Raw genomic sequence first — 21246 nt, 5'->3', positions numbered from 1 at the left:
TTCGGCAATGTTGTAGGGGTGCATACCATGAGCTACGAAGCGAGCTATCAATTTCGTCATCTGTTGGGCTTTTGGGGCCAACGCCTTCATTTTCGGCTTGAAACAGCTGGCTGTAGATGGTTGTTGACCACTTGCCTTGCTTGCCCCGCTGAGCTTGGAAAGCCTTCGTGTGCATCCCACTTCTCTTGGTAGTCCTTGTGCCAGTCCGGGTGCCTCTTTAAATGCGTTGCTAGGGTTGTTGTCATACTTGTCGTGGTCTTCAGGACTGCCTTGCATTTAAAACATCGAGCTTCGGTTCCCGGTGGAGTCTTTACAAAAAGGTCCAAATCGGATTGCTGGCCGCATGCAAGTCCCACATGGTGCTCTCTGAAGTGGTCCAATGCCGCCGCGGCAGAGACAGTCGCCCACTAAATGTAATCGACCACACCACCACATGCCGCCACACTGACCAGATGCGTTTTTGGTATGCCTTTGTTCTGAGCTTTGCTGGCTTGGTTTGGATTGGATTGGGTTGGGAAAAGTATTACTGTATTAAAAACCGAAACTTCCGAAAATGCCTTCTCCCTGCCGCATGCGGCTATTTGTTTGAGACGAATAGTTCGAAATTTCTGAATAACAAAGGTCGAATCGAAGCGAATATCGAATATCGCATTATTCGTTAAACTATCCGAAAATATTGAATATTCGCACAAGCCTAATTTTTAGTAATGAAACAGAATTTTTGTGACATCAAGCACATTAAGGAACCTCAGGTGGTCTAAGTTAATTCGGAGCCTTCCACTTTGGTATCCCTCACAGCTTAGGTGTCATCATGACATTAAACCCCACATCTTATCATTTTTTTGCTTATCCAAATGTTTAGTAAAAGTGTGAAAGTTATGCACTGGATCTGTCACCAGCCGTGACAGCCCGGCTTTGGATCAAGATAATTATTCAACATTTTGTGTGCAGTTTATGTCAAATAAAATTTTTATTTATTGAAGCTGTTTGTGAAATCGGCAATGGCGATTTTGTCTCCTGACTTCATGGTGTCACATATCCTTCAAGTGCTCCTCTGCGGTAGCTCAGTGGTTATGGCGCTCGGCTGTTGACCTGAAACGTGCGGGTGTGAAGGCAGCCGCGGTGGCCGCATTTCGATGGAGGCAAAATTCTAGAGGCCCGTGTACTGTGCTATATCAGTGCGCGTTAAAGAATCCCAGGTGGCTGAAATTGTATTCCAGAGCCCTCAACCATGGCGTCCCTCATAGCCTGAGTCACTTTGGGACGTTATACCCAGTAAAGCCATCCCCTACAAGTGCAGTGCGTTTATTGTCTTGCAGCTGGGCGAGACGGTGGGCTTCCAAGTGTGGATTTCCAAACAGCTGTTGTTGAGCCATGGGGGCTTGCTCTTCTGCACTGTGGGCATCCTCCTGGAGCACCTCAAGGGCAGTCCAAAGCTGCGCGGCATCTCGCACGTCATTGTGGATGAGGTGCATGAAAGGGACGTCTGCACCGACTTCCTGCTGGTGCTCCTCCAGGGTGTGCTGAAACTGAACCGCAACCTTAGGGTGGGTGTCTCTTCACTCGTTTATTCCCTACAGCCTGAATACTGTCAAGCCCTTGTGTGTGGGGTCCGATCTCCACAGATGTGGATGCACTTAAGTGGGCCTCTTCAGTTATCCACCTCTGGCGGCCCACAGGCTGCCTGCAGGCTGTCAGAGTGCGCAGCCAGGCGTTTGATTTTCTTGGGCTGCTCCGTGCACTTCTGATGGCTGCCCAGAACGCGTTTGTTTTATTGCGAAGCAATACTACTTCAGGTCGCACTTCAGCCCGTTTCGTGGCGAGGCGGTGGTAGGCACCATTGACCTTTAGCGTGACCTCGCTGCGTGACGTCATACCACGTGACCTAGAGTGACGTCACACCAGGTGTGTAAAAACGGGGCCCCACCTCACGCAGTCGCGAGGCGTGGCGGTAGCCACCAACGGCGGCCTAACTCCCGCTCCTCTCACCAGGGGCGCTACGGTCAGTGACGTCAAACCAGCTGTATAAAACAGCTCCGCTCCTCTCGCCAAGGCAGTCATACAGCCAGATGTTACGATGGTGCCTACGAACAAGGCAGCTCGGCAGAATGCAAAGAGGAAGCATCAGCGAGCTACGGAGACGGAAGAAGAACGACTTTCTAAGCGGCGTGCCCAGTATGCAGCTCGGCGACAACATGCAACCTCCTCTGTGGAAACAGCACAAGCAAAGGAAGAAATTATGAGTTTGCCCGACAGTGAGTCTCCTTCTACTAGTTCAGAACGCTGGAACGCGACTAAACGGCAGAGGCGTGTCCAAGAAACCCCGGAATAGCGGCAGCAGCGGCTCAAGAAGGAACGTGCGTTTCGAGAGAAGGAAAACGAAAAGCGAAGAAAACAGCGTGCAGAAGAAACACCCCAGCAGAGACAAGAGCGTTCGAAGAAAAGACAGGAGAAATCTCTCACCAAGGCTGGCCCGACTCAACCCGAAGGACACATTGCAGTAGAACGACGTGAAGAACATGCGAGAAGAGTAAAGGAGTTTGAGACGGCAACGCGTGAATTCAACAGACGCTTTACTAACAACCCGTTCGGCTATGCCTGTACAGTGTGTGACCGGTTGTGGCATAGGGACAAACTTACGCCGATCCGTCAAAGACGCCGCCCAACCCTATAAAGCGGTCTACTCGAACCATGTTCAACAAAAACAATAAAAACGCGTTTTGCTACCTGGATGAGGTCTCTATAGGCGACGCGTACGAGCGCGTACCGCGCTACAAGAATGACATTGTAAGACGCAAGATGGGTCTACCGCCGGACCCCGGGGCAACCAGGGACACACCGGACACGCAGATGCACAAGTGGGGCAAACTTAAGATGACCGACGAACGATGGGGTTGTTATGCAGACAACTTGGCCATCTACAACGTGGCCGAAACATACAAGCTACCGCTAATGCTTCGTGAAGACGACGAGGAGACGTACAACAATCGGTATCGCATTTTAGATGGGGACAATAACCCCAACATTTATTACGGTGTAACGCTACCGTACTTTAACGAACGCTAATGCAAGCACCGAGTGGGCATGTCTTACGACGCGGAGAAAATGGAGTGTTACCGCACTGTCGGCCAATCGATACTGGAAGATTTTGTAATGGGCACGCTGGTGAGGGAAATGCTTGTCGGCATACATAGATTCGACGGATGACTTCCTCTTAGATGATTCACTGTAAGCCGTAACACTAGCATAACCCAAGACTACCACCAGCCATACTACCAGCTGATTCGAGAATAACACACTATTGCTTCGCAATCACCAGGCTTAACCAAGCTAAGCCACGGCCGTTTTTTTTCTGGGTTTTGGGCTGCCAGCGGGCAGCCACACTCGCCAGGACGACTTTGTGCTGGCAGCACTTCGGCAACTAGCAGATTACGGAGAGGTGGTATGTTAGCGGTAAGTGTGCGTGGCCATATTTATTTGGACTAGAAAGACTGCGGTTCTTTGTGTGATGTTTTGCAGAGTGCAGGCGCTTGTTTTGGCTGGAACACGGTGCAATATCGTTTGTGTCGGTTTCAGTGGCAACTTTTGCAGTAGTTCTCACTGTTAATCTAGTGGTTTTGCATACATGTGTGACTTTACACATAACAGAGGTCTCTAAGTCTACAAAGGAAGCTCATCCTCTCCAACCTCACCTCCTGTCCGGCTTCTCCCTTCACATTTTGGGCAGGTTGTGTCACTGGCTTTTCTTCCTTCTTTTTTTTTTTTTGCTGCCTTGAAAAACAGTGGTTTGAAAAACAGTGTTTGTCTCCAAGGAAGTTTGAAGCAAAATGGAAACTGTTTCCCTAAGCGTTATTCTTGTCAGTTTCTGTTCGCTTTCACTGAGAATAAGTTTCTGTGGCATGTGAAAACCTTGCAGCACTCGGAGACATAATATTTTGGATCCATTTTGGGAGTATAAAGCAACTAGGTTCAAACTGGATGCCCAGCCGGTCAGAAAGACAGTGCCCAATCTGGATTACTGCGGCCAAAAATCGCCACTACATTGTGACACCATTGGCTCGATATGTGCATATCTGATCTCTTTGGGCGTTCAGGCGTCTCAGTGCCTTTTATTTTGCTAACAGAGGATGAAGACCTCATGCTTGATTTACGTTGCAGGGCACCTTTAAATCTGGAAAACTTTGCCTAGAAGCATCTCGAGCCAGGTGTACCAGTTGAATGCGGAAAATCGTTTTTAAAGGGGGCACCTCTCTTAGACACATTTTTCTTTTAATTTATGGACAAATTTACGCCAAATTTTTACTGTCCGTGCATTTTCATGTGCTGATTCCGAAACTGCAATTGTTTTTCTCCTGCAGCAGTCACTTGTACATAGATCAAGGAAAGCATGTCTTTCTTTGGTGGAAGCTTGGTTAACAAACATGAGATTTTACGAAGAACATTTCTATTTATAAATAATCTAGGGTCATTAGGAGTGCAGTAAGGCATATTTGAGCGTCCTAGGACGATTTGGAAGAAAGTTTCAACTGGTCAAACTTGAAGAAAGCTCGTTTTGTGGGCTGGTGAAAATTATATATTTTGAGCATTTTCTTGATGATCTAGTGGTCTAAAGTTAGTATTACTGCAGAGCCTGTGCATTTATCTTTCTTTCACAAATAGAAATATAGTAATAGCTGTTATAGAACTGGAGATATTGCTCCTCTAAAATTCTGATTGTGTCAGAAAGGCAGCTGTGTGAAATTGGGGAAAGACATTTTTGGCATATTTTTGTGCCACCAAGGCCAACTAAAATTCACTGAAATGAGCTCTGGCTGTTTCTGGGGTGGGCGTACCACCATTTCTGCTCGACATAATAGCGCTTGCAACAAGGAAATTGCCGGAGAAGAAATGGCATGATCTGGAGGCTGGTACCAGAGATGAATGCTTTTGCATCATGACTTCCCAGAAGTTGTTGCCAAAGTAGATGTGTGCATGTGTGTATCGCACAACAATGCTGTGATTGCGATCGACCCATAAGTAATTAATTGTGCCCTTCGCTTGTCTTGCACCTCAAAAGATTGAGAACAAAGTTTATTTCGTCAAGCTTTGAGATTCCGCACGTTGTGGGACGTCGGTTTGTGACCTCCACTGCCGTCACACCACTAGCATTGCTGTAAGGCTCGATCTATCGTGCCCTTGCTGGCTATCAACAAAAGCTCCTTAGGTATCACTTCCTCATCTGCACACTCAAGATTATGCTGCCTGTATGCAGCAGGAATCTCTTGAGAGGATCTGTGCTCACTCCTCGCTGTAGTGCTGAGCGCTGAGCTTGTTGCTGATCGTAGATAACAGGTTGTGATGATGCAGTGTACCCAGCAGCTTCAGATCTCTATCTTTTGCTCCCTCTTAGGCTGAAGATGTTGCACATCTCGAAATGTGTATTCCTCATTTTGCACTGATGAACCAAGCTCGGCAGTGACAGTGGAACGGCGCTGTGCGACCAACTCGCACCGAGTTGCAAGCGGTTGAAGCCACCAGCCAACTAAATGTCGGCATCTTGGTCACGTGATTTTGGAGACCAATAGCAGTACGTGTTTTGCACAGTTTTGTACCTTTGTTTACCTCTTCCATTGTTCGCTTATTGTCACCAACCGAAATATGGAAATAGCCTGAATCACGGCCTTTCAAACGAAGCCAAAATGTTGCGAGCAGAGCGCATATTTCTCTAACTGCGGGGACTCAATGTTTAGTACGATTTGACTTCAATTTAAGTGCACGGATTTACATATTTTGAATTCTACAACGCACGAATGAGGTGGTGTGTTGTAAAAAAAATTTGTAGATAGCTGCGAAAAGATCTCAGGATAGCGAAAACCTAATATAAAAAATTCGATTTTTTTATTCTATTTTTCGGCTGTGAAGAGCCATGTCTCCCCTTAAGATGGACGCCCCTTTGTATTATGGTAGCTCTGGTATGACTCCAGTGAATGCACCTGACTGCTTGTTCTGCACAAGCATGTGTGCTTAAAATGCCTAATATGTAGTGGTCTGTTGACTGAGAGATAAGGCATAGGTAATCGTTCGAGAGGCTGAGAATTCTTAGTGCACAGTCTTGATATGCTCTCTCGAAAAATTTGAAAATTTTCTCCCACCCGATAATTAATGCCTAAGGGGTTATTTCAAGGCATGAGCAAATATTCAGTAATTTCAAATGTTCGATCAAATAGTAAAGTATTCGATATTTGATTTGATCCGAATGTTGGTACTTGAATTCTTCAAGTATTTATTTCATGCGAGTAACGTTTCTGGAATCCTTGCTTGGTGTGGTTTCAGTTATGGGGTCACTCTGCGTCCAGCCGGCCGGGAAGGCGAGCTTCCGTGCAAGCTACACGCAGGCGTTATTTAAGCACGCAACACGTTTCCCCAACCCGTGGCGCAGAGTCGCAGCCACGGCAGGTCCGGACGAAATAGGCAACGGCAGGGCACGCTAGGAAATAGTTTATTATCCTAACGCAAGGTAAAGCACACTGCGGAAGAATGTTCTATCCGTAAAATAGATGTTCAGTAGCTCACCAAGTCGTTGACGTCGACCGGCGTTGGTGTTCGGGGGCCGGCGGGCAGCGGAAGGGGTCCGTGGGGCAGTTAGGTCAGGTCCGGCGGCGAGAGACCTTCCCGCCGCGCGATCACCCCTTTTATCCCCTCGGTCATTGCCTCCCTCGCAGCAAATCGTTACCGTCAAGCTTAGGCGTGCTACCCTCTCCGCAGAAGGCGGCGCGCTGCCGTGACGTCACGTCAGTGCTGGGGCGGAAATGAGCAGAGTCGCGGGGGTGCCTTCTCTCCACATTCCTGGTGGCCAGCGCGCCCGTGTAGGTCACGGTCGCCGCTGGCTTGGGGGACGAGGAGGGGATACCAGTGTATCCCACATCCTCCCCTCCTTAAGAAGCCTCCCGAACACAGAAACAGGCACAAAAAGCTTTACTAAATTTCAGTGGACCATAGGTCCAGGTCCATCTCTAGCCCCCCCGCTGGCGTAGCCCCTGCTTCCATGTCGGGCGCCGGCAGTTCCGCAGCCGCCAGCGCAGGGGCCGGCCGCTTGGGGTCCGGGTCCCGGGCCTCGTCACTCGGGGCAGGAGGCGCCGCTGCCGAAGACGGAGGAGCCACCGCGGCCGAGGGCTGCGAGCCAAGGCTCGGCTCCGGCGGGCCGCCAGCGTGGCGGGCGGCTACCTGCAGAAGCCACTCAGCGAACTCGGCCTCGCGGCCCGCTCGCGCCAGCATCTGACGGGCCGCGGCACTGGGAGTGGCCGCCGCTGGATGTCGATCGTCTCGGGTCGTGACCCCGCGCGTCCTCTGGTCGTGCAGGTCCCCCGCCTTGTGGGCTTTCTCGTGCAGCATCACGGCCCCACACGGGCACAGCAGGGTTCCTGGGGACAGGGGTAGGGACACGCCCTCGGCCCGCTGGTCCGCATCGGCGACGGTGCGCCCCCGGAATACGTTAAACAGCCTGGCCGGGGGCGTGAGCCTCTTCGCCCTCTCCTGCCGCTTCCACGGCCGCCACGAGACGTAGCCGACCGGCGCGTCCGTTCCGGCCTGGTACGTCCACGTGGCCACGTCCCTGGGCGGCTGGCGCGGGGCCTGCGCTGCTGGCGGCTCCGGGCCTCGGGCTGGCGGGGTGGACACCAGGCGCTGGCAGAGTGGCGAGCGAGCCGGCGAGTGACCCAAGGTGGCGGGGGAAGCCTGGCGGCGGCGCGGTGACTGCCCGAAGAGGGGGCCCAAGTGCCTCGGGCCAGCACGCCCGGGGCCCGGTGGGGTGGCCGCCGGGTGGAGGCGATGCGGCGAGGGGTGCTTTGGGCTTCGTCCGGACGTCGGGGGTGACCGCCGGTGCTTGGGTTGTGCCTGCTTCTCCATCTGCGTCGGGGAAAAGGTCGACCCAGACGTAACCAACTACCAAAGCGCGTGCTACGTAGCTGTTCGACCCTCACGAGAGTCATGAGGGTTAGCGCAAGTCAGTCTTGCGTGCAACTGATCGGCATGAGCGGCCCGTACGTTCATGCATCTAACGAGACTGCCTGCCGGCTCGCGCCCTCGCTCTAGGCTGCGCAGGCAGATTCTGTTTCTGCCTAGGGCGCAAGTTATAGCGGGACGCGGGGTTCGCCGGCTGATCGCAGATCTCGTTATCCGACTGCGGCGCGGGTCGGGCTGTGTCCTCTACCCACTCATCTCGCTGCACGTAACGTTTCAGGTCGCATACGTGCACCGGTCCGCCTGTCGGTTTCGACCGCAAGTCCTCGAGCCTGTAAACGAGAGAGGAAAGTTTCTCTCGCACGCGGAACGGCCCGATCCATTTCGGCGCCAACGAGGCCGCAAACTGTTTGCTAGCGTCGCTGAGAACGTGCTGGCGTCGAAGCACCAGATCGCCCACTTCGTAGTGAACATCCCGGTGCGAGCGGTCGTACTGTGCTTTCTGCTGCGCCCTAGCGGTGCTCAGGTTGCGGCGAGCCTTGCGTAAGGCCTCCGTCATCTTAGCGCGCAGCTGCGTCGCGTACTCAGCTCGTGCTGACGAAGCGACGGGCGTCTTCCTGCTGTCCGATAGAATCCGGTCCATCGGATTTAGCAGCTCTCTACCCAGATTGAGAGAACACGGCGCATACCCAGTCGAGCGGTTAACGGTCGAACGCAAAGCAAACGCGATCTCCGGCAGATAGGAGTCCCAATCTTTGTGCCTCTCAGAGTACGCGACAAGCAAGTGCTTAACGTTGCGATTGACTCGTTCCGTGGGGTTCGACTGAGCATGATAGGTGGTCGTTTTCTTGTGCTTAATGCCGAGTGCAGCGCACGAATCAACGAACACCTTCGCAGTGAAGTAGGACGCGTTGTCCGCTATCAGCTGCTCTGGGAAACCGAACCTGGTGAATACGTCCATCAGCTTCTCCATGATCACTCGTGCCGTCAGCTTTCTAAGGGGGAAAAGTTCAACCCACTTGCTGAAGTGATCCGTGGCCACCAGCAAGAACTTGTTCCTACTCGGTGTCATAGGATACGGTCCCATGATGTCGCACGCCGCGATTTGCCAGGGAGTCTGGCTGTTAATCGGGTGCATGAGGCCGGGTGGTCGTCCGCCTCGGGGCTTCACACTTTGGCACACGTGGCACGAGCGGGCGTAGCGTATTACGTCCCTTTTCATGCCAAGCCAGGTAGCAAAGCGACACAACTTAGTGTAAGTCTTGGGGCCGCTTGCATGCCCAGCGATGCACGAGTCGTGAAAGTAGCGTAACAGTGCTGCTCTCAATACTCGCGGTATCACCACCTTGAACGCCTCGTTTGTGTCGTTCTCGGAGGTGATATACCTCAGCAGGACGCCGTCGGAATCCAGCAGATACGAATCCATCGCGCTCACAGCACTACCAGCTGTTTCCCAGCGCTCCGCACCGACAGCAAAACCAGCTGTCTCCTTGTGCGCGGCGGCCCTGCCGCCCGGCTCCCGGAGCCCGTCGAACACCTTTCGACAAAACGGATCCTTCTGCTGAGCTTCGAGCAGCTCCTTTCTGCTGAACACGACCCCCACGGAACTCGCGTAGTCCACGTGGTTCACGCTCTTGCCCTGGATCAACGGTTGGTCCGCGTTCCTTACATGGGCTACGGCTCGGGTCAGTCCCTCGCTCTCCCCGGCTGTCGGGCGGTCGGTCGTGTGACCTTCCTCGCACTGGACAGGCGCTCGCGAGAGTGCGTCAGCCACAGCGTTGTTTTTCCCTTTGCGGTAGCGCACGGTGAAGTCGTACCGCTGCAGCAACAGGGACCAACGCGCTAGGCGGCCGCTCGGCTCGCTGAGTCGTCTCAGCCAGGTGAGCGCCATGTGATCCGTCTCGATCACAAATGTCACCCCATCGACGTAGTAGTCGAACTTACGCAGAGCAAAAACTATCGCGAGACATTCCTTCTCTGTCACCGAGTAGTTTCTCTCTGCCGGCGTCAACGAACGGCTCGCGAAAGCTACCGGACGGAGAAAGCCTTCATGCTCCTGAAGCAACACTGCTCCTAAGCCCAGGTCGCTTGCGTCGGTTTGAATCACAAACTCCCTGTTTAGGTCGGGTAGCTGCAACTCAGCCGTGTCAGCGAGCACTTTGGTGAGGTTGCGCAGTGCATCCTCTTGCTCGTGACCCCAACTCCAGCGCTCGCCTTTCTTCAAAAGCTTTGTCAAAGGCGCCTGCAGCGCTGCGCACTCTGGGATGAACTGGCGATAAAAGTTCGCCATTCCCAGGAAGCGCCTGAGTCCGGCTATATCTGTGGGCGACGGAAACTTAAGCAAAGCCTCAAGCTTATCGTCGCACGGCAGAATGCGGCCTCTGTCGATCGTGAACCCCAACAGTGTTATTCGGGTCGCGGCGATCTGTGCCTTCTTCGGGTTCAAAGTGATTCCCGCGGACCTCAGCCTCTCTAGGACGTCCCTCAAGTGGCGCAGGTGTTCCTCGAACGTTTTCGAGTACACCACGATGTCGTCTAGGTACGCGAGCGCATGTTGCCACTTCGCATCTCCCAGAACACGGTCCATTAGGCGCTGATAAGTAGCGGGTGCTCCTACCAAACCAAAAGACATTCTCTTGAACTGGAAAAGGCCTCTGTGACAAGTGAAAGCAGTTTTCTCCTTGTCCCGCTCATTCATTTCAACCTGAAAGTATCCGCGGCTAGCATCGAGCGTTGTGAAGTACTTCGCCCCACCTAGGTTGGACACTAGGGAAGAAATGGTGGGTAGAGGGTAGGCGTCTTTCCTCGTAACCTCATTCAGCTTGCGGTAGTCCACGCAAAGTCGATATGTATCGTCTTTCTTTGGAACCAAGACTACCGGGAAGCCCCAAGGGCTGTTAGACCTCTCAACAATGCCAGTGTCGATAAGTTCGTCTAAGGCACTGTCCAGTGCTTTTCTCTTGGCCAAGCTAATTGGTCTAGGATTGCACTTCCAAGGCAGTGCGTCACCCGTGTCTATTCGGTGCCTGACTAGGGTAGTGAGGCCCGGGCGGTCAGTGAATGTCGCGTTGTACTCGTAGAGGAGCGATGACAAACGTGCCTTCTCCCTCTCCGTCACGCTGTTCACTTCCGACAACAAGGGGTGCGCTGACCTTCCCTGCGCGGCAGAGCAGCTTTCTACCGCGGCAACCTTCTCTCTGCCCTCTCCCTCAGCGGCGATGGTCCGCTCGCCTCCTGGATCTCGGGCTGGCGCGGTGGATTTGTCACGGTCTCCCCCCGCTCGCGCCGCGTTCGGAGTCTGAATGGTGTGCGACGCCGCGGGCGCTTTCGCGAAAGGCTTCAAGGCGCCTGACGTGCGCTCCCTGTAGCCTCCGCTGCTGATGTCTATCACAATACCTGTCTTGGCTAGGAAGTCTCGTCCAAGAATTACAGGAACGGATAAACAGGGAAGATGAACGAGGGGTTGTCGCCGCACGCGTCTTTCCCAGCGAACCACTATCCTAGCTGCACCGCTTGATTGCGCTGTGCCGCTCGCGAGGCGAAAAGTGGTATCGCACTCTCTCAGCCGGATTTTGTTCTCGCGGAGATGGTTTAACACCTCGTCACCGAACAAAGAAGCGCTTGCTCCTGTATCTAGTAACGCGGTGAATTTCTTTCCCCCGCAGGGGGGCGCCTGCAGCTTGCAGGCGTCGCGACGGTGAGTGGCGACACCGCGGGTTCCCGAGCATCCGCAGGGACATCCCCGCAAGGGGATGATGGTGAACTGTGCATCACCACGGACCCGAGCACCCGCGCCTCGCCGTGCGTGGCATCGCCGTGTCCGGGGAAAAGGGGATCCTGGTGGTTGAGCCGATGCCGAGCGTTTGGACCCTTAAGGCCCCTCGGCGGAGGCAACACACCACTTTGGCCCCAGCTTCCTGTAGACGGCACCTCCGGCCTGACCCGACCGGGGGAAATCGGCAGTCGTCTTTTCCTTATCCTCCCCTCCATCTTTTACTTTCCTATCATCTTTCTTACAACTCTCCTGTCTCCTCCTCCTTCCTTGGTTTTTTCCTTTTTCCTGGCGGCTAGGGTTAACCCTGTGTGGCGAACTATCCTGGGTTTCGTCATATTCGGTTATAGCAATGGTGTACAGCTGGCGTGGGCAGGACTTGTTTTCAAGTTCCTGTCCTGTCCCCTAGTTGGGCTCCATGGTGGGCGGCTGGCACCAAGGCCGAAGAACAAAATTTTTTATGGCTTCCTCCCTGCTTAATAATGATCGCCCTCTGAAAAGAGGACGGACCGATGTCACAACACAGTTTTTCATGAAAAAGAAGACAACTTTTCCGAAGTACCACATCGTCCACAGTAAAGAAACAGAAAAGCCAGCCAGACAAATATCCCCGTTCCTTGTTTCAAGAGTTCTTACAGAATCCCTGGGCCCTCAGTACAAAGTCACAAAGTTGGCTTGTGGTGACCTCCTCCTCGAACTGCTCGACATAACTCAGATTTCAAAGCTTGCAAACATTGAAACCTTTGGCGATATTCCTGTCTCTGTTACACCGCACAGATCATTGAACACAGTACGTGGTGTCATCTCAGATAATGATTTCCTGCACCTAACAGAGGAAGAGATGCTTGAAGGACTGAACCCTCAGAATGTTACCAACGTCCACAGAATTACAATCCGCAAAGACAACAAAGAGATTCCGACAAAACACCTGGTCCTGACGTTTGCCTCATGCACCCTACCCGAGTCAATCGAGGTAGGCTATGCAAAAATCTCCGTTCGCCCTTATATCCCCAACCCTAGACGCTGTTTCAAATGCCAGAAGTTCGGTCACGGCTCCCAGAGCTGCCGCGGCCGCAACACCTGTGCTAAATGTGCCTCCAATGACCACCAATCAGACGGCTGCGACGCCGCGCCACGCTGTGCAAACTGCGAAGGCGAGCACGCTGCTTACTCAAGGTCTTGTCCTGCCTGGAAAAAAAGAAAAGGAAATCATTACAATAAAGACAAAAGATAATATCACTTTTAAAGAGGCAAGAAAGCGTTATGCAATGTCGCAAGGCACTTTCTCCTTAACACCCCACACAAACTTCGCCGATGTGGTGCGCGGGCGCGGCGCATCACACCGGTCTCAGGCACCTGCCCAGTTCACACCTAGTGAGGCTGAGGCAGGGCCATCCGCGCCCCTGGCAGATGCAGCGAGAGCTGCTATGCCACCCCCAACAACGGGCCGGCCGTCCTCCAAGTCGGCAGCCCGCAAGGCTTCCCCCGTTCGGGAGAAGTCTACCACCCCCCTGCCCGCGGGCTCCCCGCGGAACTCCAGCGCCTCCATGGAGGCGCTGGAGCTCGCCTCGCCTCGGTCGCAACGGCGACGGGGCTCTCTTGACCGGAAAAAAGAAAAAACCACAATAACAGGCCCTCAACAAGGAGGGACCTGAGGTCTCAAAACACTCCTCCTTAAAATAATCATGGCGTTCCTTATCCACTGGAACTGCCGTGGAATTTTAAATAACTACAGCGATGCAACAGATCTCCTACGCTCTATGTCTCCTGTAGCACTGTGCCTTCAGGAGACCAATTTGGGACCTTTACAAAAAAATATTTTTAAGAATTATAAAGTCTTTCGCCGTGACCGTGAGCAGGCAGATAGGCTCTCTGGAGGTGTTGCTGTCGTTGTTAAGAGCGGTGTTGCAACACGTGAAATCCACCTGCAGACGAATTATGAAGCCATTGCAGTCACCGTCATTAGCTTTAAAACAATTACCATATGTTCAGTATACCTTCAGCCACACCTCACAGTAACACTTCATGACCTAGAATCACTTTTTAATCAGCTACCAGAGCCATATCTGGTAGTTGGGGATTTTAATGCACACTCCCCTTTCTGGGGGAGTGAACAGACAGACACTAGGGGCCGTATATTAGAAGATTTTATTCTGTGCAATAATGTTTGCCTACTCAATACAGGCAAACCCACATATTGCTCTCCAGCCTCAGGAAAAATGAGTTGCATAGATTTATCTTTTAGCTCTTCTTCCGTTTTTACCGATTTTAAGTGGGATGTTCTCGATAACCCATACGGAAGCGATCATCTTCCGGTAGTGATTAACTTTTCATCGCCACCATCAGTCATCCCTAGTAAACCACGCCGTTGGAAACTACACCTAGCCGACTGGCAACTATTTAGTGAAAAGGCTAGCCTGGAGAAATTATTTTCAAACAGTCTTAACGTTGACGAACTGAATGAAATTTTTACAAGCTGCATTATTGATGCTGCGTGCCAAGCTATTCCGCAATCGTCAGGAATAGTACGACAAAACAACAAGGTATGGTACACGCAGGAATGCCGGGAAGCAAAAAAGAAGCAAAATAAAGCTTGGGGAGTTTTTCGAAGATACCCAACTCAAGATAACCTCATCAACTTTAAAAAGACGAGAGCAAAAGCTCGGTACATCCGCCGAAATGCCGAAAGAACATCATGGAGAAGCTACGTATCATGCATAAATAGTTCAGTTACGTCCAAAAAAATGTGGGAACAAGTCCACAAGTTTAACAGAAGCTTTTCTCCTTACACAATTCCTTTCTTAACAGCTCCAGGTACACAGACAAATATAGAGGAACAGGCAAACATCTTGGGAGAACATTTCTCAAACATTTCTAGTTCTTCACACTACACAGAAACATTTTTAAAGCATAAACATGCAGTGGAGAAACATAGACTTCCAACAACGGGCTGCACAAAAGAACCGTACAATGGTTTAATAACACTCCAAGAAATAAACGAAGTTCTCTCGGCCGGAAAAAAGACAGCACCTGGCCCTGACAATATACATTACGAAATGCTAGCACATCTTTCCCAGCCTTCTGTGGAGGCGCTCTTGAAGTTTTTTAACCAAGTGTGGGTGCTCGGAAGATTGCCGAAAGCCTGGAAGAAAGCAGTTATTGTACCATTCCTGAAATCTGGAAAACAACCAACATCCCCTACTAGTTACAGGCCGATAGCCCTTACCAGCTGCCTTGCCAAATCATTCGAAAGTGTGCTGAATAAAAGACTAACTTTTCTGATTGAATCTCTTGAGCTTATTGACATCCATCAGTGCGGTTTTAAGAAAGCATGCTCAACAACAGACCACTTAACTCGCCTAGAAAATACTGTCCGAGAGGCTTTTATACACAGACAGCACTGTCTTGCCGTCTTTTTTGACCTCGAAAAAGCATACGACACCACCTGGAGGTTCGGCATCCTTCGTGACTTAGCAGATCTTGGCATCCGTGGCAGGATGTTGAACTGCCTGAAGGACTTCCTTTCCGACCGCTCATTTCAAGTGCGCCTAGGATCAACCGTGTCCAGGGGCTTTGTTCAAGAGAACGGGGTTCCTCAGGGGTGTATTTTGAGCACGACAATGTTTGTTATTAAAGTAAATTCCATAGCCAAAGTAATACCGAAGGCCATTATGTATTCCGTCTATGTTGACGATCTGCAAATAGCCTGCCCATCCTCAAACCTGGTAACATGCGAGAGACAGATACAGCTGACAATGGATAAACTGGTGACCTGGGCAGACGAGAACGGTTTCCGGTTTTCCACACAGAAAACCGTGGCCATTCTTTTCTCTATTAAGCGAGGCTTACAGGCTGACCCATTTATACACCTCAACAAAACACAGCTACCGGTAAAAAATGAGCACAAATTCCTAGGCGTAACCTTTGACAAAAAGCTCACTTTCCTGCCTCATATAAATGCACTGAAAAAGAAAGCCTCCCGATCCCTCAACATACTCAAAGTGCTGTCACGAAAACATTGGGGTGCCGACAGGACATGCCTTCTAAAAGTTTACCGCTCTGTAGTACGCTCTACCCTTGATTATGGATGTATAGCGTATGGGTCAGCGAGACCATCATACCTTAAACGTCTAGATACAGTGCATAACTTGGGTTTGCGTCTCTCCACTGGTGCTTACAGGACATCACCCATTAACAGTCTTTATGTAGAAACCAACGAACCGTCACTCGAGGACCGAAGAACCATGCTCACGTGCTCGTACGTTTTAAAAATCCGTTCGCTTCCCAAACACCTATGTTACCCCATAGTCACAAAGTGCCCATCAAGAACACTTTTTAACAACAAACCACAAGCTATCAGGCCACTCCTCCTGCGTTTTGAAGAGATGTGTCAAAACCTCGGAGTACTGGACACATTACCTGCCATTGCTCGAAGACGAGCTCCACTGCCTCCATGGCACAATTTTCCGGCAGTCTGTGATTTTACCCTTACGCAGTTCCAAAAAAAACAAACTCCAAAACAACATATAGTACAGGAATTCCTTGCACTCGAAGAAAAATACAGTAGTTTTACGGACTTTTACACTGACGGTTCAAAAACGAATGTTTACGTAGGAAGCGCAGTGGTGCGAGGAAATTCGGAGACAGCAATGCGACTTCCACAGTGCGCATCCATCTTCAGCGCAGAATGTTATGCAGTATGTGTGGCAACAAAAAAAATATTAAATGAGAACCTCAAAAACACTATTATTTACACAGACTCTTTAAGTGTACTTACAGCCCTCCACTCTAGAAACGCAACCACTCCCATACTTGGGGACATCATACACAACATTGTAACAGCAACAGCTCGAGGACAAAACATTAAACTCTGCTGGGTCCCGAGCCACATCGGAATAAAAGGAAATGAGAGAGCAGATTTGTGTGCCGCTCAAGCTCGGGGCAAGGAAATAAAAAAAGTAGATATACCCTTTAATGACTGCATGAAATTAGTTCAACAGAAATTAAGACAAAAATGGCAGTCGCGTTGGAACAGCGAAGTGAATAATAAACTGCACTTTGTAAAACCAGTTTTGGGTGAATTTAAGTCATGTGTGCACCAGGAACGTTTTAAAGAAGTGGTTTTATGCCGTCTGCGAATAGGCCACACGCACCTCACGCACAACTTCCTGCTAACAAAACAAGATAAACCTGGTTGCGAGGAATGCGGAGAAGAACTTACTGTTAACCACATTCTATTCTCATGTGTGAAACTAGAAAAACTAAGAAAAAAGTACTTCACTCAATTTTATCATGAATACATTCCTTTTCACCCAACATTGCTCTTAGCTGATAATGCCATTGTTAACATACCCTCCGTTTTTAGCTTTTTAAAAGCAGCGGGCGTCCTCGAAAAACTGTAATTTTTGAACCACTGGTTCCCTTTATTACATGATACACCTCAGCCACTTTCTCATTCCTGAGAAGTAGGCTGAGGCTTTTTATTTGATTGGTTGGGAGCCTCAGGATCCTTGCCTAGCCAAGGATAGCCGCTAAGGCTGCCTGACCTTCTTTAAGGCTTTTACCATTAGCGATTTCCAAATTTCTTCTCTTCTTTTACTAGGCAGCACAATGTTTTTAGGTCATCTACGCCATCGGCATTTTTTGATATTCGTAAACATTCTACAGAAAGCCAATTCTACACCTTGAGTTTGGCGCATGATGGCCTTAGCTGCCTATGTGCCATAAAACCCAACACACAACAACAACAACAATTTCTTTCGAGCTATTGTTAGCTCAATGAACGGCGCTGACAGGTCAACAGAATTTCCTACGCGACATGCCAAAGGCGCTAGCAAACCGGGGTTTTCTGTGCACGCCGCGCGGAATCGAAGGTCGATCACCGGCGGCTTTGGCCGTTTCCCGACCGTGTTTGGTCACGGGCTGGAGGGCGGCCACACTCGCGGGCGAAGTGTCCCGGCTGGTCGCACCGGTAGCAACGGTTGCCCGGGCCCCGACGGGCTAGGCGCTGGTCGCCCCGTTCCGGTCGGTCATCTCGAACTCGCGGCGAGGATGGTGGGGGCCGCGTGTCGGCCTCGCGATCTCGCCTCGGTTCATTGCGCTCTGCGGCAGCGTGTGCTGTTCGCAACGCGTAGCTGAATGGGTCCAAAGCGCGGTCGGTCAACTCCCAACCCCTTGGGACACGCTCGTCAGCAAACTGTGCTGACGCTTCAGTTCTAGATGGACTGCGCGCTGAGCTGCCATTCCACGCGCAGCGCGGCTCAAGTGACAGCGATGCGGGTGGGGGCGGCCGATACGCTCGCGCAGAGAGGATGTCTCCCTGAATGCGCTTCGCCTCAGCTGCCAGCTCATCCAAATCTCTGAACCTGACTCCTCTCAGGTAAGCCGTGAAAGTCGGGTGCGCTTGTCTCGTGACACGCTCAACTTTCTCCGTGTTCGTGGCGCGAGGGTCAGCGAGGCGACAAAGTTCGTCCATCGCTCGGACGTACTCTAACAGAGACTCGTCGGGGTGCTGGGTTCGGAGCTCCAGCTCTCTCCTCAAATGCCACTCATAGTTTGCGGAAAGGAATTCGTCGCGGAAGCTTGCGCAAAACTCCTCCATTGTCCTCGCTCGGTTGCCGGCTAGTCGGTACCAGCGGGCCGCTTGCTCCGTCAAAGAAACAGGCACAACACGCGCGAGCATTTCGGCGTCTGCGATTCCTGTCACTTGCTGATAATGCAGCAGACGGTCGAGGTACTCATTTGCTCCCGCAATGTCGTGGTACCCCGTGTAGGTAGGCAAGTCTATCCTAACACGTGGTGACTGGGCCGGGGCTTGCAAATTGTTTTGCAAAATACCCGCTAGACTTTGCATAACCTGCATTGCGTTCTGCAAGAGCACCTCGGATGATTGCGGACTAACACCCCCGGAGTTGGGCGCAGCCGCTGATGGCGTCGAATGATGAGGCCTAGGTGCCTCATTGTTCGCGCCGCGGAGCGGCGAGGCGCCCGATGTGGAGCCCCCCATGCCAGGCCTAAGTCCTACCAACGCGTCAGGGGATGTTACTCGGCTATTCCGCGTGGAACGCCCAAGATTCACAAATTCAAACCCTTCCAACGGCGCGTCAAGTAGGGAGCCCTGGTTATGTGCCGCTGGCTCTGACAGCATAAACAAAGACTGCAAGTCACTCCTGTCGGCTGCCATCCTTTGTTAGGGCGACGGTAGTCGTTCGCTCCAACAAAGGTCACTGCTCGATTGCCTAGTTCGCCCCACGTTGGGCGCCAAGATATGGGGTCACTCTGCGTCCAGCCGGCCGGGAAGGCGAGCTTCCGTGCAAGCTACACGCAGGCGTTATTTAAGCACGCAACACGTTTCCCCAACCCGTGGCGCAGAGTCGCAGCCATGGCAGGTCCGGACGAAATAGGCAACGGCAGGGCACGCTAGGAAATAGTTTATTATCCTAACGCGAGGTAAAGCACACTGCCGAAGAATGTTCTATCCGTAAAATAGATGTTCAGTAGCTCACCAAGTCGTTGACGTCGACCGGCGTTGGTGTTCGGGGGCCGGCGGGCAGCGGAAGGGGTCCGTGGGGCAGTTAGGTCAGGTCCGGCGGCGAGAGACCTTCCCGCCGCGCGATCACCCTTTTATCCCCTCGGTCATTGCCTCCCTCGCAGCAAATCGTTACCGTCAAGCTTAGGCGTGCTACCCTCTCCGCAGAAGGCGGCGCGCTGCCGTGACGTCACGTCAGTGCTGGGGCGGAAATGAGCAGAGTCGCGGGGGTGCCTTCTCTCCACATTCCTGGTGGCCAGCGCGCCCGTGTAGGTCACGGTCGCCGCTGGCGCGGGGGACGAGGAGGGGATACCAGTGTATCCCACACAGTTCAGCATACTTCCTCTGAGATGGCATCATGCGCGTTGCCATAGCCCAACTCGATGAACACTTCCTAAGGATGTGCATAGCATGCCTGCACGCCTGCACGTGTGCTAGAGCCAGTCTGCGCATGCACACAGTGCCCAGAGCTTAAGAGTTGTACCTGCCAGGTGCCTGAGCCTGCGCTACCCTCAGTGCGCACATGCTGGAACCGGCACCGCAGCATGCACCAGAGGATGCACGGCTCTCTTGTTCTTTGCGGGATGAGCCTGGGCGGACTGTGGCTGTCGCAGCTGCTCTTCTCAGTGTGAAATTCGCCAAGCAAGCGGTACAGTGCACCCACCTCAGTAAGCTAGCACATGGAGATGGGTCTCCCTCCGGTGCCTTACACGGGGCAGTGATTGATGTGCGATGTGTACGGTGCTGCATTTAAAGAACGTGACGCCACAACGCGGGAGGCACGGTATCCCAATTAACACAAAGGGTGACGTTTTGACTTTTGGATAGACTTGGACTTGGCTTCCATGGTACTCATGCTTCCAACAGAAAAAATACCTCAAAACTGTGGAAACTGAAACCTAGTTGCAGTTGCTTCAAAATGGCTACACTGCAACACTGTTTTAGGGCAGTCAAATCACGGTGTTTGGTTACATGAGGGTAGACTTTAAGGGACAGAAAATCTTAGAAAATAACTGGTATTTCCACTAGCCTAGTTACTTCTGACAGTTTGCCTGATAATCCACAATGCATGCAGAAAGTCAACAGCTAATCAATTAATCAGCGAGCAGTAACAGGTACCGTGTGTCTTGTTACAGTAACTGACAGATTTTTTGGACTCTCTAGACACAGCTGAAATCGAAAGGTTAAATTCATGCAAAAAAAAAAGCCCCAATTCACATTTCAGTTGCGAAGCACCTTTGGAGAAAGGGGTTGATAGTTTTCTGCACATTCTGACTTTTTTGTACTGCTTTAAATTAAGGGGTTATGAGAGCCTTAAATTTTTTTATTTGTTAACATACTTTGGTGAAACTTAACTTTGAGGTTTATCATAGGATGCGTCTTTTGGATATTCATTAAGATTTCAAATATTTCACCCGGAAGGAAATATGTATTTGGCAAATTAACGTATACTAATTAGGGTCTTAGACCCCCCATCCAGGCATGTCACACGAAAAGAGACAACTGACGGTGACTGCTTTCATTAACTTCGTGTTCAGTGGCTGCTCTGCCACTGATGAGACAAGGTTCAGATGCAAAACCAAACATGCTGCAGTGTGCAGTGCATTGTGCCTACTGTATGGAGGTCAGCAAAATAAGAGAAACATTTTAAAAAATGACGGTCGATTTAGCATGGGTAGTCCAAATTTGAATTAGGTGTGCTAGCGCTTCTGTTTCGGTTTGAGGCATGGTAATTCTTTCCCAGGTAATTCTATCCCAGATAATTCTAGGAATTATTGCAGCTGCGTAATTTCTAATGTAAATTTTACCAAATAATTAGGTCTGGTGGCCTGCATCAACACGGTTATTTCACAGATCTGGGGTGCGGGCACAGAGTATGGGCAAAGTTAGTTCACGTGTGTGCTTCTTGTGCGTCGTTTTTGAGGCGGCCGCTTCAATCCTACACAATACTTGTCTGTTGGAACCAGAAATTGCATTTTTAAGCTGCTAGCGACAGGGAAAAGGCAGA

At 51.3% G+C, this 21246-nt stretch overlaps 1 protein-coding gene across 2 annotated transcripts in view; it reads left to right on the top strand.

Moving 5' to 3' along the window:
- The window catches only part of LOC144106461 (ATP-dependent RNA helicase DHX30-like), a 33853-nt gene that overhangs the window by 3457 nt on the left and 9150 nt on the right, over positions 1 to 21246 (top strand). Inside the window, exons 2-3 of one of the 2 annotated variants that reach the window (XR_013309016.1) lie at positions 1320 to 1547; positions 5390 to 5566. Coding sequence is in view for 1 of the 2 variants with exons in the window: in XM_077639277.1 (XP_077495403.1) it covers positions 1320 to 1547 (228 nt within the window). In the remaining variant the exon portion in view is untranslated. The remainder of the gene's footprint in view (positions 1 to 1319; positions 1548 to 5389; positions 5567 to 21246) is intronic. The other variant, XM_077639277.1, reaches the window with a different exon arrangement.

The sequence above is a fragment of the Amblyomma americanum genome, chromosome 10 (genome assembly GCF_052857255.1).
Source record: "Amblyomma americanum isolate KBUSLIRL-KWMA chromosome 10, ASM5285725v1, whole genome shotgun sequence".
Classification (NCBI taxonomy): Eukaryota; Metazoa; Arthropoda; class Arachnida; order Ixodida; family Ixodidae; genus Amblyomma; species Amblyomma americanum.
Note: the sequence above shows the minus strand (reverse complement) of the source record. Positions and strands in the feature narration are given on the sequence as shown.